Here is a 27870-nt window from a genome sequence, read left to right on the forward strand (position 1 = left end):
GGTGGTATGCAGTGATACAGGGCAGTGATTCTTAGACCTCTGTCCAACTAATCAGAATGACCCCAGGTCTTGAGAAACAAACAAACAAAAAAACCCAGATTTCTGCCTCTCCATAACCTTTCCTCCAAAATTCTGAGTCCGAGGGAGGAGGAAGGTCGAGGGGCCTGTTTTCATGATCATCTGTGATAACTCCAAATAGTTGTGAGCATCCCTGAAAAGGCACTGACGGTTACACTCAGCTGGGTAAATTCAATCTCTCAATCAAAGCAGGGAATATGTGTGTGGGGTGGGTGGGGGTCTCCTTTGGTACGCTTAGACCAGTGGCTTGTACCTTGTCTGAGGCCATGGAGTCCCCTGAGATTTGATAACCTCTGTTTACCTCCTCTCATCTTAGCGCATAATCTCAGGGGGCATATGAACCTGGGGTGAACCCCCAGGTCTCAGGTTAAAACAACTTGGTCTGAGGTTTGTCTGAATGGCTCTTCAGAGATGAGGAGAGGATAAGTGTGTGCATAGCCAGGTCATGAACGCCACCAGACAGGGTGGCTGCGGGTGGGGATGCAGAGGGGTGTGGGGCACTTGTGACTTGTGCGGAAAGCAGGAGAAGGAAGGAAAGGCTCCCAGAGCCTCTGTGGTTCCAGCTGGCGGGGACTTGTCAATGGGTCCCGCAGTGGTGCGTGTCTGCCAGGCAAGACTCTGAGCTCTGTGGGAGAGCAAGCCAGAAGGCAGGGCAGCTCCTGAGCAGAAGATGGACACCAAAGACCCAGAACAGTGTATAGAGCTAGAATGAAAAGTCATGATGCCTCTCGAAGAGGCACAGAGTTCTTTGTGCATGGTAAGCTGGTGTGAACACAACCTGCTCATAAGGCTAAAACAACTGGCCCAGGAAGCTAGAATGGTATGGAAAGACGGTAAGAGACTTGACGGTAAGAGACTGGGTAAAGAGCTTGCAGTCTCCAGTCTCGTTCTTTCTGATCCTCCTGATCACATCCAGCTCTGAACAGCTTCCTAGCTATGCTCACAATTTTTAAATTAAGAATCATCCACAGTTAATTTAATGGCATACGGTTTCATACATTTCTTTGAGTACTGATCAGCCAAGTTAGACTCTCTCAAATGTATGCTTCATATTCCCATGACCACAACAGAACTTATTTGCATGGCAAACATAAGCCATACCCTAAATATAGTAAATAAATGCTCATTTAAATAACTTGAAGGCTGCATTTAAATTTGTCTATATTTGACCAATACAGGATGTTGCCTAGAAGGAACATGACATTTAACTTATGAATATAACAGAATATGTGATTAAAAATCTCTCTCTGGCATTTTTTTAAATCCCAATAAATTATTCTTTTGATATCTGCAGAAAAATTTTAAAATTACAAGCAAGACAATATTGAAGAGAAATGAGCAATGAGCTTTCAGATTTAAAAAAACAAACAAACACAATTTACATTAAAAAAAAATGAGAAGACAAACAGCTCCATGAAACCAATCACAGGTCTGGGGAACTTAAACTACAGTCCTTCACAGATGGAAGGGTGGAGGACATGAACACTGCTGAATCAGAGGCTCAAGTGAAACCGTGCCCTGGGAACAGACTGCAGGCAGACTGAAAAGGTGAAGGGCAGCTTACAAATGAAGGATTTATCAAGAGGCTGTGATAAAAGAACACGTGTCTGCCTTGAATGAAAGCTGTCCAATTCAGAAATGAAAAATCCTCACTGTCTGAAGGCTAGCCTTCGCCCATCTGGGCCTTACTAACTACAGCTTCCCACTCCCAGAAGAGAGCAGTGGACACCACAGCTAGGTCTGCAGCCACCTCAGCTGCCTGGCCCCTGACCCCCTCTGGCTCTCACAGCAAGACGTAGAAGGCCGCGAGAGGCAGGGACCAAGGACGGGCTGGCAGAGAAAGCATGCGTGCCCAGTTTTAAAACTACATGATGGACAGAGTGTCTGGATGTGCTCTGTCTCCGCAGGCAAAAGACTATTTCTGAAACACGTTCCTGCAGGCCAACGTCCTACCATCTACTGAGAACCCTGCCTCGGGGGCGGTGCCCACCGGAGGAACCTATCTCAGCCCCAGGAGTGGGTTCCCCCATCTGCCTGAGTGACCCACAAGTGCCACGGCAACGTCCCCTGCTGGGTAACAGCACCCCCAGCTGATGACAACCAGCCTCTAGACGAGTCTGCAGAGCCTGCTAATGCTCTCATCCAGCTGTGTCCCTGCATGAGTCACCTTTTCCTTGACTCTCCTACTTCCTAATACGATCAGCAATCTCAGGAGAAAAGCATCTGCGTTTTGGCCGCCTTCAGGTTCTCAGACTGCTTTAGGAACCAGAACAGCCCAAGAGCCCCACCCTGACGGGCAGGGAGACCCAAGATGGCCTTAAGAATCTGCCCTTGCTGGACACACAGATTGCACATGGGCTCCCCATGCATGGACCACGGGGGCTTCTGCCCTCCCTGCCCACTTCTCCGTGCACTGTGACCTCCAGCTCTGCCTGACAGCCCTCCCTGCAGTCTGTATGGAGGGAAGAGGTCATGGAGTCAGACACAGAGAGACAGACAGACGCAGTGCGAGGTGGAGGCAGCATGAATGGGCGATGTGGATGCATACGCACGTGTGGTCGGGTGAGGATGGCATGCGGGTGAGGATGGCATCGAGCAGATGGCAGAGGGGCATGGCGAGGAGGGGACATCGCAGAAGGGGTCTTCCGGTTTGATCCAGTAGGCGTGGCTGTCCCGGTTACCTTTCTTGCTGGTACAGCTGCCCGCGCAAGGGAAGACATCCTCACAGCCCTCGCCATGCAGGCGCTCCTTCTGCAGCAGCTTGTCCACCCGCTGAATGATGCACTCCAGGCTCTTGTCCACATTCAGCCACACTTTCTCCTTCCAAACCGAAAGGGTGCATTGGGGTCAGCTCTCCCGACTGTAAAAGCAGAACAGAACACAACCCCTTTCCCTGCCCCCCAAGCCCCCTCCACACATACACATACACACTGACTCCCCTACTCCGGGCCACTGTGATCATTAAAATACCACGAATTTAGAAATATCAAGATTAATTCAAAATTCCCTATTACTGCTGTATTTGTTTTTCAAAATACAGATCAATGTACTGTGGTCATTGTTTTTAAAGTCAGAGACACGTTTGCTAGTAACCATCACAGAGGCTGGACAGGACTTCCCGGTGCCTTTCAGAGCTGGCAGCGGGCCACAGCGCCCAGGGGGCCAGCTCGTCCCTCTTCCCTCTGCTGCAGACCTCCTACAGAGAGGACTGAGACACAGAGAGGACTGAGGGAAGGTAATGGGAGGTAATGGGAGCAGTTGATCACTTCAGATGGGGGCAGTGGGGAGGTGGGGAGGCAGGGCTGTGAGCAGTCTGCAGAAACCCACCCAGAATACAGGACACCAGGGCAGGGCTGGAGGAGCCCTTCACTGCTGACTAAAAACTCAGTGCCTCACAGAAAAATGCCTCCAAGCAGTAGTCCTAAGAAATGACAAAAATGAGTTGTGTGATGTGTCACTCCCTCAGGAGAGACAGAGGTGGCTCTCAGGGCCACTGTGTCAGGAAGCAGGAGGCAACGCGGACCATGTCAGGGGGAGCATCTCCAGACTCCTCCCCAAGCCACCAAATACAAATGGCCCTGGAAGGGCTAACTGTGTGGAGAGCTTTGAGGAAGCAGGGGGCCTGGCTTGAGTGGACAGTGACAGGAGATAGGCTGCCAGCAAGGCAAGGGCTCCGTGGAGAACACCACCCCTTTCTCCTGCAAGTCTGACCCCAGCCTGGCCTGTAGCAGCGCTGCCCCTCAGATGGACACAGGGTGTGAAAATGCCATCTCCCTCCCTCAATCAGGGGGCCCAAGCGCTGTCTGGGAAGGGGACTCGGAGCTTGTTCACTAAGCAGCCAACCTGTTAGGTACCCCTTGGTGGGGGAGAGGGGCTGGCCAGAGGCTTTGAATTTTTCAACCCAGGTTCAATGGCAGAACGGGGGCCACAGGCAGCAGACTCACCCACTCCTCCTCGTGCCAGTCCACCTGCAGAGAAGACCGGCTGTTCCTCCCTGTCCACCTGGCCATGAGGGTGTCCTGGTCGTTCCTAAGCATCACCTGCTCCTCCTCACTCGACGTCGGGGAGGCCTTGGAGGCAATGTAGTCGGGCCGTGCTGCGTTCAGCCCGTGGATGGAGTTGGCCAGCAGCTTGCAGTCGCACACGGTGACCAGCTGCCGGGTCTGCAGTACACACAAACCAGAGCTGCTGAGCCTCCAGGCAAGGGGTTGCAAAGCCGGCTGTCTCTGAGAGCTCAGGAGCAGACCCAAGGCCCAGATGGGCACCCTTCTCCACAGGGCAGGAGCCCTTGGGATGGCTGAGTTCAAAGACTCCCACAAAAAGACTGGAGGACACAGGGAGAATGAGGGAGGTTGAGAAATCTCTGACATTCTTCCATCCCTGCCCGCCTCTGAGCCGGATGTGACTCGAGGCAGGGCCTGGAGGGAGCCCAGTGTCCTTGCCTTCACTGACTTCTTGGGCCATCCTCTCCAGTTCCGGGGATAGGCAGGAATCTGAGGCAATCACTTAAGTCTTACTTTTTGCATCTAACACTTAAAGCCGTGGACTCTGGGCAGTGGAGCTCTCAGCACAGCACTGTGGTTCTGGGGAATTGTGTATGCAGCAGGAGTTCTAGGGCTCATAATTTTCCTTGTGATAACATCATCTTTCTTTTCCAAATGGATCTAGTTTCCAGCCCTCCATCTCTTGGCTGAGTGAATACATGTGAAGGATATAACACATTCTGATCAGGAACAGCACCTCACCCCAGCAAAGTGGGTGTGAGTGGGGAAGTGTGATCAGAATCTCTGTGTGTGTGTGCATGTGTGTGTGTGCACATGCATGTGTGTGGAGAGACTGAGTAATCTGAAAAAGCATCATCCATCAAAATGATCTGATATATCTAATGTCCCAGTATAGACCAATATTTATATATTTATTTACATACCTATATCTGTATATATATTTTAAGATTTATTTGAGAGAGAGAAAGGGAGAGAGTGGGGACAGACACATGCAGAAGTAGGGCAAAAAGCAGAGGGAGAGAGAGAATCCCAAGCAGAACCCCCCACTGAATGCAGAGCCTGACATGGGGCTTGATCCCAGAACCGTGAGATCGTGACCTGAGCCAAAAATCAAGAGTTGGATCCTTAACTGACTGAGTCACCCAGGTGTCCCTGTTTATTTTTAATAAGGATCAAGTAACAGTCAACTAAAAAATGGCTTACTGACTATGTGTAAGCCAATGAAGCTATATTTCCTTTATTGTATATCTGTACAATAACTCAGAAACTTCTTTTTTCAAATTCCAAGTTAATAAAAATTGGCAAAAATGCACTGAGTAGGCAGTTGCTAAGAAAGCTGCAGAACTATCTCAGCCTCCACAATGAAGCTGATGGACTTGAGGGATGACACATCTGCATGAAGCAGCAGCTGGAAGTCCCCCACCCTGGGTGCTGTCCGTGGCCTGCCCTCATCCGGCTCTGTGACCACAGGTCAATCACCAAACCACCCTGGGCCTCTGGCAGAACTAAACCTCAAACTAGATCCTCAAGGTCATCCCAATGTCACCTTTTGTATGGATGGCTCTAAGCACATGGGGTGTCCAAAGGTTTCCAGAAACCCATGGGAGCCCCCATCTCACATGTAGCAGGGTGGTGTCTCCTACCTTGTCTGCCAGAATGGCGAGGGTTCTTTCGAGGCCAGTGGCAGACCTGTCCTTAGCCGCCCTTGAGAGCCGCTCTGCATAGTAACTCACTTGAGTTTTCAGGGTATTGATCTGGGCAATGATCTCCTTGGCTCTGATGATGTCCTGTGGTATGTAGATTATGGACTGGCAGCTGGATGGTGTACTAGAAAGGATAAGAACAGATTCTAAGGGGTCTTCTCAAATCCATGAGGATGGCAGCAGCCTCCCAACCAAGCCCAGCCCACAACCAACATTAAATAAAGCATTCTGATACTCAGTGATGTTCTCCTATGCTAGTCTAGCTATTAATGGGCAAAAGTAAATCTCAAGAGATTCTTTCTGTCTATATGATAGAGGGCCTGAAATAGTAAAACACAGTGAAGTCTTTTGTCTCTATTTGTAGGGGTCTGTATTCTTACATAAATGCATAAACAGATACTGAATCCAATAATCACCTGAATGCTCATAACATTTCACCTGAGAACCTCGCCTGTCAACTTATCCACGGCACGGGAGTAGAGGCACGGGGTGTGCTAATCTCAGAAGGGGTCAGTGTATTTCAGGGAAGGCAGACTGCCATGGATGCCAGACTTTCCGCAAGAAACCTGTTTCTCCATTGGGCCAATTTTCAAACTTTCCATGCACATACACATAGTTCTCTCTCCTCACACCTCTGACCCTGACAACTAGACTTCCTTCTCCAGCACTTCTCTACTTTGAAAAATAATGTTCCATCAGATGAAGAAGAGGTGAAGAATGTGCCAAACCAGAGGCCAGGTGTGGCCACCTCAAGAGCTTTGAACACCTGGTTCTTCCTCCTCCCCTCATCACCAAGCCCTGTGTGATCTTAGGATTGAGGTCAGAGCCACAGGCCAGCCCCTGTGCATTCATTACAAACACCAGTGACCAGAGAACCGACTCTGCGTCCTGGCTGTGTGGGGCCTGGCTAATGCATTTGGCCATTCTAGATGGAGATGATACATTCAAGTCTCTTGGCCAAGATCCTCAGTCAATATAATAGTATAAATGCAGGTTTTAGACCATCTGAGGAAGCCAAGGAAAGCACAGAATGTAAGGCCCCAGTGAGGATGTCTCCTGCGATCTGAACTTGTGAGCTCTAGCTGGAATGGGAGTCTCAGCCTTCACTGGTCCCCTTAAAGAGCTGCCCTCTCTGAGGTTTGGAGATGAGGGAGAAGGTGGAGGAGCACAACCTCCATCACCTCTCTTGGAGAGGAGGACTTGAGACCCTTCCCTGCTGGGCTTTTTGGACCCTGAAGGCAGGCCCCCAAGAAACCTCCATTGACAGACTATGGTATAAACATGCAAAACCCAAAAACCAAAGCATCCCAGAAAGAAACAACACCCCAAGCCCACACACCACAATAAAACATGATGGATTTGCCAGAAGCCCATGCAGCAGACCGCAACCAAGCCTGCGTGATCTGAGAAGTAATTTCACAGCACAATGTGCACATGACTACTTTCCAATCTGCAATCACTCTTCCAAATGAATAGCTGCCATTGACAATTGAGTCTTAGAAATTCCAGTCTCAAACAGGATTTTTAAAGATCTGTCCTTCCCTGGCCCCAATCTCTAGTGCTTCCTATAGATATATGCATGTGAATGTAGATGGCTGTGTACACTTTGACCAGTACACACAGTCTCCCAAGCCCGATGGAGAGCACCGCCTTCTACTCACCTTGTGTTCTTACAGGTCACGTTCTAATAACAGGAATCTGGGACTTACACACAGGAAGCACACAGCAGGGGGAGGGGTGTGGAAGAGTAAATTTCAAAGAGCTACTAGGGGATGATGGCGAATATACAAGCATGTGTGCTCAGTCCTAGTCCTAGAAATGGGGAAAGCCCAAGAGGTCTCAGCACATCCTGCTGTACCCATCTCAGGCAGGGCTCTGCCATGGCCCGAAGCCTCCCCAGCTCTGAGATGGCACAGTTCGAGAGGGCTGGAGGTACTTCTGGGGCCTATCACCAAGCAAAATGCCCCTGCAGAATCCTGGCTGTCGCCTGAGCAAGCACACTGGGCACGACTGGGGAGGGCCCGGGAAAGCTGGGGGGCCACCAGGCTGCAGACACAGTGCTTTTTAGCTGCCAACTAATTCTTTGGTAGGAAAAGTCCCTTGGTTATATTAATTCTTACTTTGCCCTCAGGGGGAAAACTGGCCCAAGGAACAGTGTTTTAAAAATCTGCATAAATTATATTCATGAGAAATGGAAGCTGGCTTCACTCCCATAAGACAGGATGGTAAGGTGAAAACTGAAGGCCTAAGATTCTTATAAAATAAGCCAGCAAGGGACTGCCGAGCCACCACTGGGTGGACTTGAAATCCAACACCTGGCAACTTGTCCAGCCTGGGAGAAAACAGGGTCCTCTCAGGGAGTGCGCCCAGCAACAAGCTGCTGCCAGATTTGGAAGGTGGGCTATTCATTATCAAAGAACGTTGCAGTTGGAAGAGAGAATTCTGTCTACGAGGCTATAACCAGGGGCCGCCGGTGGCACCGAGGGCCGAAGCACCTCACAGAGGAGGGGACAGCACAGGCTTTCTCTACAGGAGAGCAAGACCCCAACAGACACTCTCTCCACAGACAGAAAACTCACCAACACTCCTCAAAACTGCTAAAGAAAAGAACCAAAATGAAATATTAGCAGTTAGCAAACACCAAAGGCAAAACAAAAAATTAAAAAGCCAAGTTATCTTTTGTCAAAATCTTTGGAATTATGTGTTGAGGTACCCATAAAACTTAGGAGCTCATTCATCGGAGCAACGTCCGCCTCTGTACGCAAGCCCCAGGGAGACATGCTGCCTGTGGGCCAAGTTACATCTGCATTTAAAGTACAATTCAAATAATGAAAATCATTTCTACAGGTGGCTTTATAACATTAGTAGGAAATTAAACAAAGACTTATATTATTCATCTGAAAAACATTCCAGAGGCATTGTGGAAGTAAGGAGATCTGAAGTCAACAGACGGAGTAGTCAGGTATCCACATCTGGGCCTTTGTGAGACAGTGATGGCCAGTGGTGCCCTCTCCTGATGGGCTTTCCCCTCCACAGCCCCCATGGCATCCTCCAATCTCCCACTCACACCCCCACACAGCCAAACGCAATGGAGTGATAGACACGTGCTTTCTTGGCTGGCTGTGCAGGGGGCTGTGGGGAGCATAGGAAGCTTCCTCTTCATCATAATCCCCAGGGAACAGCAGAGTCAGTGACTCCTCAGGTGGGTCTGGCTTGTCTGGGTGAGGAAGACACCCTTGGTGGGATCTATCTAGCTAAGTGGGCTGTCTGGGGGCCTCCCTAGGATGCTGCCCCAATCTTCCAGCTGAAATTCCTCCTCCTAACCGCTGGCCACTTCAGATTCTTCCTCCTGCTGCCTCCAGGGCTCACTTGGCTCTGGGACCCCTGTGCACACATCTGAGCCATAACGTCTCATAGAACACCCTCTTCCACCTGCAGGCTCACCCCTCCAGCCTTGCCCCATGGGCAGAAAAGCTCCTAGCTGCATCCCTGATCCCCTTGGTCCAGTGAACGGCCACTGTCCCTGACCTTCCGCCCCCTCCTTGATCTGGTCCTCGGGCAGTTTTCTCAAGCTGCATCCTGACTTCTGGCCATGACAGCACAGAGCCTCTGATTCCCTGGCAGGTGCTAGAGCTCTCCACCTGGCTGCCTTGTCGATTCCCTTGAAGCCTCCTGGGCCTTGGCTTCAACTTTCCTCCAGCTGTTCCATTCTCCATTGCTAAGTCCCACACTTCCAACTCTACATTCTGCAGAGGCTGTTCGACAGTATCTTCAGCTTGTTTTCTCACTCCTCCAGGATCTCTCTGCACCCCACCTTCTAGGACTCCCTGCCTGGTCTGGCCTTTGGATCTCCACAACCTAGCTCCATCAATGTTCTCTTCCCAACAGTTCTTTACTGTCGTCATCCCCATCAGCCTGAACACATAATCAAGCAATAACCATTCTCCCCAGGCAGACACCTACGTGCTATTTCCTCTACTCCATGGTCCACGGATCTCACAGGACCATCTACTCTCATCGCCCCTACTTCTCACACTTGCCTCCCTCATCTATTTAAATCTTGACGGGTGACATTCTGGAAGATCACCAATGCCTCCCACATATCCAACACAACAGCTGAGGTTTATGGCTCTCTCTCCGTCACCCCTGCTCCAGGCATGGCACAGCTTGCTCCAAATGCTGCTATGAACTTGTGTGCTCCCAGGAAAGACTGGGAGCCCCTTGGGGCCAGGCTTACCTCTGTCACCCCTGCATTCCTGGACATCAGCGTGTGGCCCTGTACTGAGCAGGCTGCCCCCTAGGCCAGCCTTCCTGCTCAGCTTCTTTCCTCAAGTACCATGCCTCATGCCTCCACCACACCTCCCTGCATGCTCCACGAGGCCCTTCTCCAACTGCCCACCTGGCCATTCCCTGTTTGGACTGCAGCTCCCCTCCCACACCCACCCCACTCCAGCTTTCCTAAAACCGAAATGCCTACCCCTGCAATCCTTTAAGGAAAGGAAGCAATCTCCTGTAGGCTTCACACTTTGTGGCATTCAACACAGACCACACACGTGGCATGACAAATCAGGGGCTCTAAGGGACAGCTGAGCCAGTGGAGAGTCCACACAGGCTGGCCACCTCCCGGGGGATTTCGATCCGCTGCTCACTTGCAGGGTGAGGACCACTTATCAGGTGCCTTCCTCACTCCCCAGCTCAGTTGCACACACAAAAGCACAGGGGCCACAGGCAGCTCCTCCCGCCACACAAAAGCACATTGGATGGCTGGATGTTTTTGCTGTCACGTTTTGGTTTTTTTTTTTTTTTTTTTAACCTGGCAGCACCAGACAGCTGTACAAGGTCCACGGACACCCTCCAAGTACTTACTGCTTCTTGGTCTCTTCGAATTTGTGCAGCTTTTTGCGGAGACCTCCTGACTTAAAACCTTGGCAGTGTGCTGCTGGCGCTCCAATGGTGACGATATCATAGTTCTGATCTGAATGACAGAAAGCTCTCCTCCGTTACTCTGGGCTCAGGCCTGTGAACAAGCCAGCTACAGGGATATGCACGCAAGTCTGGGACCCTGCCCCTCCAGCCCATTTCCAAGCAGCCTATTACCCCTGTCCCAAAGCCTGGATTGTCTGAGGACCCCCGGAGCCCAGCACCGTTATCTCAGGGGGTATAGGGTTCCTACACATCTCCAGATAGGGCCACAAAGGGCCGAAGGCAATCACTGGCAACACTTAGTTTGCATCCTCCTTGGGAAGGAGAACTGACAGGTGACTTGCTGCCACAGAAACACAAAGGGAAGCTGGAGGAAGGGTGGACAAGGGGAAGGGACAAAGGGAGGGAAAAGCCTAGGGAACAAAGACCTTACAGAGGTCCTGTGCTACGTCTCTTATCTGAGCTGCCAGACAGAAGAACACACAGGGAAGGCTGCACACGTGTGGGGCAGCCTGGGGACCAAGCACACGGGGAGAAAGGAAGTCAAGTGTGATTTAGCAAGAGGAACAGAAAAATTTTTACCTGACCCCCCATCGTCTTGAACTCTCATCCTCTGTATGTGCAAGTTTGTGGGAACAAATTCTAACTTTTTATCTGCTTTCAAACTGCTCGCTTTAAACGAGGGACCTAAGAAACAATACGAGAAAACAAGGGCCGTTGACATGTACACTGCATTCAGGAATGGCGAGTAGAACAGAAAATTCTGAGGAAGCGGCTTCATGTAAGCAGGTACGTGCTATGGTGGCCAAGGAAATTCTGAGGTGCCTGTGAGTACATTTTGTCTCCAGATGGTAGGCTGGGTCAAACACTGGAGGGTGGGCTGCCCACTGGCCAGAAGACTGGTTTTAGGGGCTTAACTGGTGAGCAGGGCCAGGTAGGAGCAGCTTCAGAAGGCTATGGTTATCAGCGCCCCCATGACTCATCTCTCAAATGAGAAGTCTGACATAAAAACTGATTTTGTGCAACACTATGTCAGCACTGCTATAAAAAGCAAATGGGCCCATGCCAGGGTCTGCTTGTTCCAACCCTGGAGACCGCCAGCATGCAAGAGCGAAGAAACTGGTTCAGTAAGAGCAACACGTCTCAAGTCCACAAAGAGATGAAAAGGTCTGCTCATCACCTCAGATCTATCAGGATGAACAAATGCTATATGGCATGGATCCTGGCCCTCTGAAACACAGACCTAAACGTGTTCCCTTGATTCTACTCAGGGGGTTAAGGAGAGTGGATGATGTTTAACTGATATCTGCAATCTTGTTTCTACGATCAGAATCCAATAATAATTAAGAACTACATGCCTAGAAAAGAAAGGGACTGCAAATTAACTGACGATCAGAAGAAAAAATAAACTTTCACTCTAGTGATAAAAGGTAAATCATACCAGCATACAAAATGCAGAACAGCCACTGTCTGCTTTGCATTTTGTGCTAGGAGACTACCCTCCAGGGCCTGATATGTACAGGGGGCCCAGAAATCAGCAGCAGTGGCACCCTGGGAGCCTGATGAAAATGTAGGATGCTAGATCTGCACTGTAGCAAGATCTTCAGGGACCAGGATGCATACTGACAGTGAGATGCTCTGCTCTGGAAAACTCAGGCTCATGTGGATTTCCTGTTTTCCCAGATAACAGGTATCCAGCATGGGTAGGTCCCTAAGGATCTTCAGCTACATGCTGCCAATACACTTACGCCTGCCCTTCAGATTCAAACCAAACCCAATGGAACCATCATCTTGTCCTCGTAACTGCATGTGGCTTCTTCTCAGCCAAGTTCATGGACAGGTTCATTCGCTCTGTAGCAAAACTTTAATATGAAGGACTTACATTTTCTTTTAACCCTGAAATTCCATAATGTAGTTGGGGGTGGGGGAGGAAAGAACCAAGATAGAGAATAAAGTAACGAAAAACAAAAAAAAAATCTATTTTATTTTGGAATAAAAAGGGAGTAAGTTAAAAGAAGTCTTCTAAATCTATCCCTTGAGTATTCTGAAAATCAAACTGGATTTTTCAAGAAGAAATGTAAGATGTCTATACTTCACTTTCTCCAACTTTTTGGATATTCAATAGAGGACTGTTGAATATTTAAACTGGGAAATCTAGGAAACCACTCTGTGTCAAAGCAAACAGTTTATGTCTTCTGGGGCATTTCCCTTGGGCATTTTAGACCAAGATGAAAAAATAACATGAACCAACAGCCCATGATTTCATCTCTCCTAAATTCCATCCTACATGAGTTGTTTTGGCAGAAGACACCATAGAAGGAATTTTCAATGCAATTCTACTTGTCTTCTTATGAGAAACCCACATTCGGAAGAATTCACACCTACATGAGAACCTATTTTTTAAAACCCACTAGAGTATCTGTCAGGGAGAGTACTTGAGCCAGGTTCTTGTTTCCTAGCTGGAAAAACGAAGACCTAGCACCCACCTTTGTACTGATGGAGGTCAGTCAGGTTCTCCTGGTATGTGAGGATGATGGTCTGGTACTGAGTGACAATCTGGCGCCGGAGGCTCTCCCAACAAGGGGACAGATCCCCCAACTCCTCCAGCTCACACACTCTGCAAGGCAGACACACACATACACACACTATCAGGCCACAGAGCCGGCTCTCTTCCCTAGGAGAGGCAGCAGCGTCCCAACCAAGCAGGCCAACGAGTGGACATGGAAGTGCAGTCAATGCCAGGGAAGGCCTTGGACAACAGCCACACTGCAGGTCCACAGAGCAAGCAGCGGCACATGACACACCACTCTAGGAGGAATGGCTGTATGACTGGCAGACTACTCACCATCACAGAAACTCTGTCAAATGTCTGGGGAAAACTAAGTGGAGGAGAGGGGCTCTAGGGGAGTGGCTCCCTGCCCGGACCCACACAGGCCACGTGGGACCCTCCTGGAAGATGAGATGAGTGGAAGCCCATAAGCCATTTCTCGGGGCCATCTCACTCACTTCTGTCTCTCCCAGAGACAGTTATGAGACAGCTTCTCACTGCCCCCCGTGTTCTGGGGAGGCCTGGGCCTTTCTGCCCTACCCCTAAGAACACTGCTGCAGAACATAAAGCAGCTGCCGAGCGGTGGTCCACAGCTGGCTGGCACAGGATGACCATGCTCTGCTGCGCTCACCCAGCCCCCTCTGTCTCAGAGGGGCTGTCCCCCTGTCCTTCGGGGAGAGGGACAAGGGCCATAGGAGGTTGGCAACTTTGGTTATGATTTCTTTCTCCATGTGGGTAATGGGCTATTTAAACCCAGAAGTAGCATGAAGCAGGGAAAGGGAGAAGAGAAGAAAAAAAAGGATCTGTCACCTCCAGAAAAATAAAGCTGTGGAAGAACTGAAACATAACTGTCTTAGCTCAGCAGCAAATAATAGCTACATAATCAGAATAATGAAAACACAAGATGGACTTAAAAAAAAAAAAGATAACCATATTAGGAAGCTGGGGAACGGGCAAGTACAAAAGATCTAAAACCCTCATTGCAGGGAATCGGTACCTAATCCCCAAATCCGATTAAGAGTGTACACTATACGTTTATTTAGAAATACAGTGAAAAACACTAAAATGGTTAAAAGTGGTTATTTCTTAGAAGCCAATCAGAAACTAGAGGGCCCCAAGATTTATGCCATTGTTAAAAGCCTTTTGACACTGTTTTTTTATACTATGCATATTTTTCTTTGGGAGCGGGAGAAGCTAATTTAATGGAATCTACTAGATGGCCCATGGTTAAAAAAAAAAAAAAAAAAGTTGTACCATTTTATCATGAAAATGGCAAAATTCAAGTAAAACTGTGCACGCAGGCGAGGCTGCAGTGAGACCTACACTGGCAGCTGCTTGTGGCCCAGGGTCTGCTCACAAGCACATGAGCCCCGGCTGCATGGCTGCCACTAGACCCTCTCTGCTGTCTCTGCCCGTCTTTTCTGCTCCTTCTCGTGCCTCCGGTCTCAGTTTAATGTTACCATCTCACAGAGGCCTGCCTGGACCACCCTCCTTCTTGCCACCCCTTCTGATTTCTGTACACAGCTCATGCAGCTGGGGCTCCGGGCGTGGCCCCTACTTCTCCAGAGGGACTATCTTCTATGGCCTGTCTCACTCATCAAGAAGCCTCCCACACCACACACACCACCAGCCACGTGTGTGAAACTGATGTTGAAACACAACAAAACCCTCAAAGCCAAAGTTCTTGAGAAATGGGTAAACTCTTCAAAGTTGTAACCTAGTATACCATATAATGGGAATTTACGCTGTAATTAAAATTACAACATGAACAGTGTGCAGATGTAGATGGTAGCTAGGAAAATTTGCACAAATATGGAAAAGCTGAAAGGAAAAATTTTAAAGTTAAAATAACTATAAAATAGTATATAGATAAATACACAGACAATGCAGCTTGTTGCATTATTCTTGTTATTCTTAGGTTGAGTTTTTTCTAAGATAAAAAAATTTTTAAAAGAGCTTATTTGAACAGTGAGATCCTGACTGAACTGTGTCCTATCACACTTGTTATATTGTGTTCATAATTAACTCTGTCTTAGGACAGTGAGAAGAAATGACCTCTGAGGAAGACTGGTGACACACACTGCGATCTGGGGTTGAGCCAGGTCTCTGGCTTCTCCCCACCATGCGATCGATGGAACATGCCCTTGGCTGAGAGATATGGAGGACCGGAGGGCCCCAATGGGTCACACATAGCTCTCTGTAGCCCCTATCACTGTGGCCCTACCCTAGGAAGCTGCTGACCCAGCGGCCAGGACCCAGGATCAACCGGCCACTCCTAACTTTCTACAGGCCAACTGAGAAGGGAAAGGAGAGGGGAAGGGAGGGGGGCAGGCACCGTGTGCTGGACCCATGTCTGGTGCTTCCCGCACCCTGTCTGGTGGTGGCCTCGCACAGGAACTCAAGAGACACATGAGCGAACACAGGCTTCGACAAGCCAAGGCCACAGAGCAAGCAGGTGGTGGCGGCTGGGTCTGAAGCCCCTCTCTGCTGCCAGTGCTCTACTCGCCACATCTAAGAGCTTCCTGGAAAGAAGGGGGCAGATGACCCAGGACTGACGGGCAGGCGGGCGACCTCTCCACAGGGCCTCACCTGGCCGCATCTTCTTCCAGTAGGAGCTTCACGAACTGCCGGGGCACGTGCAAGGACAGCACGCTCTCTGCCATCTGCTCCAGGATCCGCAGGTGGTTGCCGTCCGTGGTGGGGAACCGGTACATGCGGCAGATGGCACCGCCAAACACTGGGGTGGGTGATGGGGAGGAGACAGGTCACGCGTAAGCTAGCGACACAGCTGCCATGCAGGCCCTCCTCCCTGGGCCCTCAACCCTGCTTCTCACTGTTCCTCTCCAGAGAATGCGAACACTTCAGCTGAAGCCCACCCAAGTGACTGAGCCCAGCTGCTCCTCCCCCGCGACACACCATCTTCTGGTCCCAAGATGCGGACCTGACTCTGGAATGCAGAGGCGGGGGCGTGGAGGGTCAGTCACCAAACGAGGTAACACGAGGAAGGAGGAAGAGTGGAATGAGGGAGGGGACCACCTCCCCCACTCCTTCCCTGGAGGATTGCTAACTCCACATGCCGGCAGAAAGCATGGCACTTACAAACGTGGCAGGGAGGTAACAAGGTGACAACCGGGGCGCCTGGCCACGACAATCCAACCGGGCAGGGAGGAAAGGGTGAGTGTGGCCCGAGTGGACGCTCACAAGAGTGGCAAGAGTGCCAACGGAGGGAGCTGTTTACCCGATTTCAGTAAAGTGTCTTTTCGTAACGAAGCATACTTGGATCGGATTCCCAGTGCCTCTGTCAAGCTCTCATCAACCGGGAGAACCATCTAATGACGTGGGCAGAAAAGCAGAGAGACAGTGAGACTCAAACAACTCCAGAACACACTGCAGAAATGGGGCCCACGTGCATCACTGGAGAACTCTTAAAATTAGTAACCACCATTCACTCTGCAGGAGTACACTGCCCCAGCCCCTAGGTAACCCACCTGCCAGCACCCTGCACTCAGGCCACGCACATGTGATTTTCCAGTGACTCGGTCACTTCACCCGGTATTGCAAGGGTGTGATGTACAGAACGAGAGGCAGGCTAAGATGATGCTCAGGAACATTTGTGCGGCTGACCTCTTAGGCTTATTTTGGGTAAAATGAGCTAGCTCTGTATATTACGGCAGTGGCCACTTACCAGTGTTCCGTATATTAAAACTGTAGTCTGAGAGCATGCGGGGCTGTGTGGGCAACAGGGCATGGGAGGCAGGGTAACAGAGAGGGAGGTGAGGAGGTGGAGAGGGGAGAGGTAATTGAGAGGCTGCAGGGGTGTGTGGATGGGAGGCGTGCAGAAGGCAGCCATGTGGCACACGTGTGCCAGAGAGGGAAGGTCTAACAGGTAAGGTAATCCAGGCCTCATTCCACACCCTCTGCCCCCGCCTGACTGCAGCTCCTCCAGCTGCGCTCCCACCCAGCACAGCCTTGCATGTCACAGTCCCTGACGGGAACCCCTTCTCACTGCTTTGAGAAGTGCCTGGGTGGGGGCACATTCTGCCTAGGGGGCCTGTCTTTTCCTTCCCAGAGCACAGAGGCAAAGTCCACCTGGACACATCCTCTGACTCCTTCCAACACAGAGGAACAAGGCGGTGTGCTCACCCGCCCATTGACGGTGTCCACAGACCGGGTCACAGGGGGCCGCTGGTCCGACTTTTCCTCCATCTGCCAGCCGATCACAGTGATGTTACCCACGCGGTCACTCTCTGCAGATCTGTCTCAAGCAAATTGCTTTAATAAGAGGCTATATACCTGTGCTTTGTTTTCTGCTTAAGTGCAAAGCTCGGCCACCCTGGGTCTCCGAGGGGTCAGTCAGCCAGCTTTCACCACACATACAGGCTCCAGGGCCGGGGGGCGGACAAGGAAACCATGAGAGCAGAGAGGAGGGCTGCGGTTCCACAGAGAAGTATGGATGTGCCTGTGGTACAGCTGGCGGGGAAAAGCCGTGCTTGCTCGGGAGGCAGCCACTGGCTCCTGGGCTGACCTCTGCCCCAGAGACTGGTGAGGACACATCTTGGAACCAGGACCGGAGACCTTCTTCTGGCACCAAACCCCTTTGATTAGACCAAACCTAGGTCTGGACCCCAAATAAGTGGAGGGTTTCCCAAAGACTCTGAATCCTGATATGATACAGGTAAGGCCACTCGAGCCCGCTCAGCTTCACCTGTGAGGCCCCTCAGGGTAGCTGCCAGCTATCTGAGCCCATCTGATTCATCCAGGGAGGCCCCAGGGATACCCTGGGGTATCCTGAGGTAAAAATACCTCGGGCTTTTTACTGAAGGTGTCTGAGCCAAGTTCTAAATTTTTATATGGTCACATATACTGACAACCTCCTTTGTGACTTTTTCTCCCTGTCCTCATGCCTAGAGAAGTGCTTCCCCATGCACTCTGCTCAAGAGTCCAATGTAGCCGCTTTGCAAAAGGAAGGTATCCATTTCTTCTATTTAGCTCTGATCCAACTACAATTAGTTCCGGCACATGACGTACCTGATCATTTTTCTCTAGCAGCCCTTTGCTCCACACGAGCCCTTGCATTTTCTGTAAGACTTGTCCTTCCTGCTGAGGCAGGTTCCCTATGCACACCGAGGGCAGAACCAGGACTCTTGCTTTGCCCGATGCCTGCAACACTGCCCTCACTGTAGCTTTAGAATGGCACACTGTCCAGCAGGTGATTAATCCTTGTCAAATTTCTTTTGCTATTCTGGACTATCTTCCCAACTTTTTACATTATTTTGAAAAAAAGAACACCATATTGGGGTTTTGTTGACAACTGTCCATGAACTGAACTTGGGAAGGGCTGACATCTTGACCTCTTTCATCTTCCTTTCAGGGACACAGCAGGGATTCCCCTTCCTTCCTTCCATAAATATTTACTGAGCACTAGGCTCTGTTCTAGAATATGGCAATGAAGGAAAGCAGACAAAAACCCTGCTGCCTGCGAGATCATATCCTACTGGGGAGGGAAAAGATGATACACAAAAATATTGAGTATTATCAGATATGTACCTAGGTTTTCCTTTAGGTCTGTGTACAACAGGGCTCATATTTCCTATGCATACTGCACATGCCCATTCCCTAACAGGTCCTCTGGTGGGCTGTTTTAATCTCACTTCAGTAAGCAACCACTAGGTCACTGACACCAGCCTTTGGGAGGGGGCTGGGCCCTGTCTGCATGCAATAAATGGTCCATTTATCCCTAGACCTCCTGATTCCAGATCCTTTCAAGGGAATAAAATTAAATACCTACCTTAGTGTTAAATGCAACCTATGATGTCTGTCCTGGAGCAGATCTTTGACAATGAATGTTCCAGAGCCCAGTAAATACATCTGAGGAAGAGCGGGTAGAGAAGGCATTAGTATGCTTGGTTTGCTTCTGGTCCAGATACCAGGACCCAGAGGAGTCCAGCAGGCTGGTTCCCACAACACACCTGACCCTATCTCAGGAGCCCAACAGGGATGCTCAGGAAGAAACTCCTAAAGATGAATACATTTGGACATCAGTTACTCTGTGAGCAAAGCAGTGAAGTTAATCTGTGTTCACCTCTCACTCAGATGATTATAGAACTTAAAAACAGGGAACTAAATCCCATAAACCACAACATGTTACTTAACTGTTCCCTGAGATCGATCTTTGACATCATACACGGAGAGTTTGATTTGGGTCATCTGATTGATAAGAGAGTCTTGAAAGAAGGCAATACTGCTTAGAAATATTGGATTGTTGGTTCCCTAGAAGAGGAAAGAGAATAAAATCAGAATACAGAGTTGGGTTTTTCCAAGTAACTGCTTTGGAAACACACCAACATCTTCAGAGCGGGACACTAACTTTCTTACCAACTTGGATCAACACACACACTGATGAGGGCCTACATGGAAACCTACAAACATGACCAAATGCTGCTTAGAGAAAGGACAAAGTAGTGTGACAGGCTTCTCCAGAAGCACCCGCCACAGGCAGGCCCACAGCACAGCTGCGTCCAAGGGCTCACTCTAAGGGCTTTTTGCTCACTAGAAGGGATCTTCTAAGAGTGAAACCACCCTGATGTTCGCGTGTATTCTTGGTATTACCACTTTAGATGAGTGGTGTGTTTCATCTCCTAATTTGAGTTGTTCCTTCAGGATGTACAAAGGCAGATGAGATAAGGAATGAATGGCTAAGTCGTTTCTTATTTCCAGAATCCCATAGTTGGAATAATTAAGAATGGACCTTTTTAAGGCTATCCCTTTCAAAAGATGAGCTATGAGTTTCTAGCTCCTAGGTGGCCACTTCTTGGCAGCTTAGCCCTGCCCCCAGAGCCCCGTAACATAATCTCTTTCTCAGGCAGTGGTTAACTATCTGAGCCAAATGCTTAATAGCTCCTGTCTGTGCCTGCTGTGGGTCCCATGCCTCCAGCTGTGCTCCCTCTGCAGCTCTAGATCCAGGTTCTCAAAGGCTGCTGGATGGCCACTCCTGCACAGCCTGCTGGGACCATGACCCTCCCAACCTCACCCTTCATCTGCCCTTGGTTAAGGCCATCTCTGGCTCTCTTCCCAAGGAGGCAACAAATGTTGCTTTGGTACCACTTTCTCCATCATTCTCTACCACCTAGGGACAGTGAACTGCTCCCACAAACCCACCCCCAGGGCCTGTCACATGCATTCCTACTCTCCACTCATTCCCACTGCCAGTAAGGTCCTACACACTCCCCCAGATGACTGACAACTTAGGACCTCCATGAAACACATCTAGTCCAGCAACTCCCCTCTGAAAAGTCTGCTCTGGCCCACTACAAACTCCTGGCCTGATGCTCAACACTTCTCTCCCCTGCTCCTTCACTTGGGCCTTCTGCACACACACAACAGGAGAAGGTTATTCTCCAAACCCACGAGATGCTTTCCTATTACATGTTTTGCATGACTACCCACAGAATTCTGGTATGCTTTTCAACACGTGGGCCCCAGACTGGCTGCACAGGCGTCACCTGGGAGCTTGTGACAACTGCAGAGTCCTGGGCCCCCTCCCACCCAGATCTCTGAAGTCAGGATTTCACTAAGCGCCACCAAGGCAGCCTCTCCAAATCGCAGAGCTAGACAGGCCCCCACACCCCAGGTGCCACCCTCCTCTAGCTACTCCACCCCTTCCCACAGGGCCTTGTAGAAATGGGTCACGCCTACTCTGCCTCCCCACCAACAGGAGGGGATGCTCCCCGAGGCAGGGACCTGGCCTCTGAGGTATCTGTATCACCCATGGGCCCAGCAATGTGCTCCACGCATAGGCAGGGCTCAGCAGACGCTTAGAAAACAAAACTGTTGATTTGAACTTGGAAATAAGTTCCCAAGAGAATGAAAAAGGGTGGTCTATGTTCCAAAATGTAAAAGGGGGAAGGGGAGGAAATGCAGTTTAAGTTTGTTTGAGACTGAGAGGGAGGGATTAATTCATACAGACACATCACAGACAAAATCCTGCAGGATCACACACAGATCCTAGTTTTATAACTTACATACCGTGCTCAATTATCTAAAAAGAGTTGGTAAAATTTCTGAGGTGAATGCACATAATTCAATGTAAAACATAAATATAAAACACACAATGCAAAAGGATGTACAAAGAAAGCCAATAAAAATAGGGGTATGTCCAGTAAGAAGGACGGTTAATAGTTAACACTCTCCAAACTGCGATTAATGAACACAATTCTCCAAAAGCAGCAGCCAAATGAAAATGACAAGGAAGGATGAGCTCCTTACCTCTTAAAAGGCAATAACCTTATAGGATCATTGTTCAAAGACAACCAGCCAATAGCTCATCAGTAACTGTAAAGGACATGGCAAATATAAACGCTACCCAGATGAATGTGAAGAGAAACATCAATGCACGGAGAACCCGCAGAGGGGCAGCTCCAGGCACTCAGGTCACCCACAGCCCTCCCATGGAGCATGCAGACACTGCGCCAGCCTGTCGCAGTTGGAGCCGGCAGCACCCACCTCAATGATCTCCGTCTGTGCATGTTTCGTCCAGAATGCCTGAGGAGGGGTGGTGACACTCACAGCTACAAAACTATTTGGTTTTCGATCTAGCGATGGAGTGTGCAACTCACTGCAAGCTACGGAACCAAGACAGGAAAGAAATGAATCATTTAAAATCAGGCTCTAGTTAGTTCTCGGTTCCAAACACACCCAGAGAAAGAAAAAAAAAAAAAATCAATGACACTAAAGGGATAGGACTGCTACACTGTCAGTTGTCACATGGAGGTGATCTTTTACACTGGAAACAAGCTCTTCTCATGCTCTCCTTCCCCCTCAACCCCCACCCCCATGACAGCAAGGCCCTCATCATTCTCAATTTTTTTTAAATGCTCACCAGTGACTTAAAATATAGAAACTGATTTTTGCTTCTGAAAAATAATTTTAGTTCTCTATCCATTTGTATTATCTCCTCCTGTGCCTTTATGAATTTTCACTGTTTATTGGATATAATAAAATACCAAGAGCTTAGGTTTTCAATTCAATTAATTTTGACAATCATATGCTCCTATACAACCATCACCAAAACAAGACGGAGAACTTCTCCAAAACATCAGACTAGAAAATTCCCCCTCATACTTCCCAGTCAATTCCCCAGCCTCTGCAACCAATTTCTGATTTCTGTTCCTGAAGGTGAGATTCATCTACATTGTTGTATGTACTGATAATCACTCTCATTTTTTCCAAAAACTGATGAGCTAGATTCCATTGTATGAATGTATCAAAATTTACCAATTCTGTTACTGGACGTTGGGTTGTTTCTGGTGGTGAACCACTGTAAATAAGTGTGCTAAAAATATTCCTGTTTATGTCTTTTGGTGGACAAGGGCTTTTGTTTCTTTTGTATAGGATAGCTACCTAACAGTGACATTTCTAGGTTATAGTACATGGTACGTTTAACTTTACAAGACACAACAGTTTTGCTAAAGCAGTTGTACCATTTTACAATCCCATCAGCAATGGATAGGAGTTCACGGTGTTCTGCATCACTATGAACATCTGGTAGGATTAGTCTTTATTTTATAGTTTTCTGATGGATGTGTCTGAATTTGCACTTCCATGACGAGTAATCGTGCAACGCATTTTTTCGCCATGTACTTGTTCCTTTTTATAGCTTCTTTTGCCAAAAGTCTGCTGGAGTTTTTTTGCTCATTTTTAAACTGAATGGTTGACTTTTTTATTATTAATTTATGAGTATTTTATTCTGGACCTGTTCATTTTCAGGTATATGTGTTATGGATATTTTTCCCCAGTCTGTGGTTTATCAATTTATTTTCTTATGGATATTTAGGTTTGTTTGTTAGACTTTTAGTCTTTGAGGGTGATAGACAGGAAAACTCTTCCTCCATCCAAAAAAAGTACCCACATCCTAATCCCTGGAACTTGTGACTATATCCTGTTACAAGCCCTCTGGATGTGATTAAAGTCATGGAACCTCGACCTGGGGAGATTTTTCTGCATTACTGGTGTGGGCTTAACCTAGTCACACAAGCTCTTAAAAGCAGCAGAGGAAGGTAGAAGGGTGAGTCAGAAAGATGTGACTCTGGGGAAAAAAGGCAGGAGAGATACAAACCATGAAAGGCATTCCACCTGCTGGCTTTGGAGATGGAGGAAGAGGGCCACAAACCAAGGAATGTGAGCAGCTTCAAAAATGAAAACCAGCCTCACCTGGCTGCTAGCAAAGACATGAGGACCTCACTCCTAAAATCACATGTACACACATACAGAAACACTGAATTCTGCCAGCAATATGAAGAGCAAAGAAACAAATTTTTCCCTGGCACTCCCAGAAAAGAATGCAGCTTGCTGATAGTTTGGTTTTGGTGTTGTAAGACTCCAAGCAGAAACCTCACTCAGCCCACTGGATTTTTGACCTAAGCAATCTGTAAGATAGTAAGTTTGTGTTGTTTCAAGGTGTTCAATCTGTGGCAACCTGTTAGGGCCCTGAGAGCAAATGAAAGTGGAGAGCTAGTACTTGCCTGCACTCTGTCCGAGAAGTCTTTGCCTACCCTGAGGTTGGGAGTGATGCTTTATTTTCTTCTAGAAGCTTCAATGCTTTGTTCATTTTTAAGGTTCTCTTCTATTCCCTTTGTTCAGTCTGCCTCAGTAGGAGTCAGGGACTTGCCCATTTCGCTTGCTTGCCCTCCTCTGAGCTATGTGTTTGACTGAGGGCCTGGTTTTTCTCAGCTCGCCTCTTCATCACGTGTGGGTTCTTAACACCAACACCTAGCTGGAACATTTGGGTCTTTCAAGAACAAGCAACAGCAGATAGACTGAGGCATAACAGGTAGCCAAAGTCAGGAAGACTGGTATCAGATTAAGGGCCAAGTGCCACCTTCAGAACACACCCTCCTGTAGGTAACCGCTCTCTATCCCCAACCCGTAGCCAGCTCAGCTAAGTCTCACTCAGTGTTCATTCCTAGCCCAAGGGCCACAGCTTCCAAGACGCTCTCCCTCAGCAGCCCACAGTCTCATCTCCTGTCTGGCGCTTACATCACTTTGGCATACTTCCAGAGAAGCCATAGTCTCTGGTATGTGTGCCTTGTTTCTCCAACCTGATCATCTGTAATCCCAGCTGGGTAAGTGCTGCCAATGAGGCAAACTGGTAAAATGTATTTCAAGTACATATCCTTTGACTCAGCAATTCTGTATCCAAGCATTTATCTCAAAGACATAATCAACAAAATGTGTAAAAGATCTCCGTACAAGTATGTTCACTGTGGTGGTATTTATAATGGCAAACCGGAAAGAACCTGTAATGTCTGACAATGGGAAACTGGTTACAATAAGTATGGTGGAGTCTACATGGGCATCTAAAGTAATGGGGCAGTTCCCATGATCATTACAATGGAAAGATGCCAATGACATTTTGCCACATGAAAAAAAAAAAAAAAACATGTTAAGAATACTAGCATGAGGAGCGCCTGGGAGGCTCAGGGGGTTAAGCCTCTGCCTTCAGCTCAGGTCATGATCTTAGGGTCCTGGGATCGAACCCCACATTGGACTCTCTGCTCAGGGGGGAGCCTGCTTCCCCACCCCACCCCTGCCTGCCTCTCTGCCTACTTGTGGTTTCTCTCTCTCTGTCAAATAAATAAATTAAATCTTAAAAAAAAAAAAAAAGAATACTCAAATGACATTTTCACAGATAATCCCATCACCTCCACAGACAAAAAAATTACTAAAAATTCTGTATAGCTCTGAGTGGGTGTAAAAAAATTTCTGGAAGGATCTATACCAAAATGCCAACTGTGATTCTCTCTCTCCCTCTCTCTGATAGGGTATTCTTTTCCTCTAACATTTTCTCTATTACAGGCTTTTAAATGAGTACTTGTTAATTTTAAACTGAAGATAAAATATTTGACTATTCAATCATGGGCGCCTGCTCCTCCTTTTTTTTTTTCATTGTGGTAAAAAATCACTTAAAATAAAACTCACTCTCACCTTTCCAAGCTACCTTCTTCATTCAAATGGCTATTGAACTGTCCTTGATTTGCCAGAATCGAAATGTCCTGATTTCTGTGAAGGGGTGAAGATTTTTACCTATGTTACATCAACTCTCATCCTGCCTCTATACTCAATCAGTTTAGTGTGAGTTTTTTTTTGTTAAATCCGTGTTCTGCATTAGTAAAGCTAAGTGAGTATTATTATGAGCTAGGTGGGATTCCCTTTACTTTTCTCCTATGCTGGGCCCTGTCTCTGGGCCCAATCTTCCTTTTCCTCAACTTACTCCCTCTTTTGGGTAGAGCATATCCTCCACTCACTCACAGAGAAAGGATGTGGGAGAAGTACATTTGAGAGTTTGTAAGGCTGAAATGTTTCCTTCTCCTCTCACATCTGACTGTCTGATTGAGTAGAGAATCCCAGATTAGAAATATTTCCCACTCACATTAAAGGTGTTCCTCCCCGTCCTCAAGTTCCCAGTGTCACTGAGAATCTCCTCTGCACTGGTTTGACCCTCATTCTTGGACATGACCTGTTCTGTTTCTTTCCTCCTCTCTGGAAGTTTTAGGATACTCATTTTATTCCCAGTGCTCTGAAATTTCACCAAGATGTGCCTTGTTACGGGACTTTTCAATCAGGATGCTAAGCCTTGGTAGGCATTTTTCACCTAGAAACACACTCCTCAGTTCTGAAAGACTTCTTATTTCTTGGTAATTCCTTCCCTTCCACCCTTTTCTGTTTCCTCCTATAAAGGTTGGGCCTCTGAATTTGCTAATTTTCCATTTCAAATTTTTCTCCCATTTTCTATTTTGCTTTAAAATTTTTACTTTTGGGAATAATTCTTTGACTATCTCCCAATGTTTACTGACTTATTTTTTTGAAGTCATATTTTAAGTTTCTAATATTGCCCTTCTTCAATTTTTTTTTTTTTTAGTGCCCTGTTCTTATGTTTTGGGTACGCCATCTTCTAATATTTTGACATTTTCTTCTACTTTCTTCAATGTCTGCATTTCTTCCAAGTTCTGTTTTTCCCTGCTTCTTCCTTCCTGTGTAGGCCTCTCACAAAGGACTTTAATCTGCAAACATTCTTGGATTTTATTTTAAATCAACTTTGAGGTATTTATATATAAAATGTGCCCATTTTCAGTAGAGAGCTCGATGAGTTTTGATAAGCGTTTACATCCGTGTAACCACCATGGTCAAGGCCCAAAGGGTCCCCTGTGCTCTTTCCAGTCAGTCCTCACCAGCACTCCTGGACAACCACTGATGGGTCTTCCATCCCTGTGGATTAGTCTTCCTGAGCTCCACGCAAACAGACTCATAAATATACATTTGAATATGGCTTTCACTCTGCACAATGCTTCTGAGGCTCATCCCCGTTTGTATCAGTACCTCATTCCTTTTCCTTGCTGAGAAGTACTCCATTGTATGCACGTACTGTTCTCCTGCTGATGGATGTGCGGGTTTTTCCAGTCTTGGCTGTTATGAATCAAGCTGTAATTGGTATGCATGTACCAATTTTTTTAAACACAAATGAATGCCCATTCATTTTTAAGGATGAGGTATCAGAAGGCTGAGTGTAAGGGTGGGCCACAAGGACTCCACAACGGTGCCTGGGTAGCAGGCTGGCCTACTTTCAGCTGGGGTCCAGAAAGCCAGCATCTGACTCTTTGCAGGGAGTGGGAGTGGGTGGCTTACTTTCTCCAGAGTGAAGTCTCCTGCCTGGAAGAATAAGCCTGGCAGAATCAAGATAAGAGGATGAAGGCTGGAGAGGGCAAGGTGGGGTGTTGTTATTCAGCAGACTTTTGGCCCTTCACCACGCTCTCCCGCATTCTCATGGGCCTCAACCCAGAGCCTCTCTGCCTCCCAAGTTTGTTTGTTTGTTTTTTAAAGATTTTATTTATTTATTTGACAGACAGAGATCACAAGTAGGCCGAGAGGCAGGCAGAGAGAGAGAGGGAAGCAGGCTCCCCGCTGAGCAGAGAGCCCGATGCAGGGCTCGATCCCAGGACCCTGGGATCATGACCTGAGCCGAAGGCAGAGGCTTAACCCACTGAGCCACCCAGGCACCCCTGCCTCCCAAGTTTCTTATGAGAATAACCCACCAGTCCCTGCAGGACTTAAAGAGGGTGGTGGGAACCTGAACCCCAAACTTCCTTTCACAAACTTTCCAATAAGCCTCTGCTTTAGTCTTTGAGCTCCCCCAGTATCTTTGGGACAAATCCACCACCCTCATAGACAAGCAGATATGACCACACTCCTTTCCATCTGCTCCTTCCTTGTGGATTACATTTTGGGGGTTCCAAAAACGTCTCACTGCACAAAGTGTGTGTTTCTGCTTCTTATTCTTCCTAGTGCCTGAGATGGTTTAAGACAAGAGGGTGGAAATAAGTTCACTCTTCCTCTCTTGTGAAACTGGAAGTCCTTGCGTTAGTATGACCATTTGTGAAGAGCAAGGAAGCCCTCGATTGGGAGTGGGCAGCTGGGGGAATCCCAGCAGGGTTACAGGCTGCTCCCCCAAATCCTGTTCCCAGTTCACAATGTAAGACTCCCTCCCACTGCAGAACTAGTCAGCAAGTCAGGATTAGGAAACCCTCTGAACTTATTTAGGGGTATTCAGTCTGAAATGGGG

At 48.2% G+C, this 27870-nt stretch overlaps 1 protein-coding gene across 24 annotated transcripts in view; it reads right to left on the minus strand.

The window, feature by feature from the left end:
* INPP4A (inositol polyphosphate-4-phosphatase type I A) overlaps positions 1-27870 on the minus strand; it is a 130819-nt gene that overhangs the window by 28770 nt on the left and 74179 nt on the right. For 6 of the 24 annotated variants that reach the window (XM_082746765.1, XM_082746764.1, XM_082746768.1 and 3 more), the window contains exons 5-16: positions 21759-21877; positions 19410-19526; positions 19045-19124; positions 17400-17511; positions 16495-16585; positions 15846-15993; positions 13195-13325; positions 11291-11395; positions 10652-10760; positions 5726-5909; positions 4023-4241; positions 2760-2898 (exon numbers count right to left, since the gene is read on the minus strand). In XM_082746765.1, coding sequence (XP_082602891.1) covers positions 2760-2898; positions 4023-4241; positions 5726-5909; positions 10652-10760; positions 11291-11395; positions 13195-13325; positions 15846-15993; positions 16495-16585; positions 17400-17511; positions 19045-19124; positions 19410-19526; positions 21759-21877 — 1554 coding nt within the window. Of the gene's footprint in view, positions 1-2630; positions 2899-4022; positions 4242-5725; positions 5910-8364; positions 8383-10651; positions 10761-11290; positions 11396-13194; positions 13326-15845; positions 15994-16494; positions 16586-17399; positions 17512-19044; positions 19125-19409; positions 19527-21758; positions 21878-27870 lie in introns of all 24 variants that reach the window. The other 18 variants (XM_082746773.1, XM_082746752.1, XM_082746763.1 and 15 more) reach the window with 5 other exon arrangements.

Source organism: Mustela nivalis (assembly GCF_964662115.1).
Source record: "Mustela nivalis genome assembly, chromosome: 8".
Lineage (NCBI taxonomy): Eukaryota > Metazoa > Chordata > Mammalia > Carnivora > Mustelidae > Mustela > Mustela nivalis.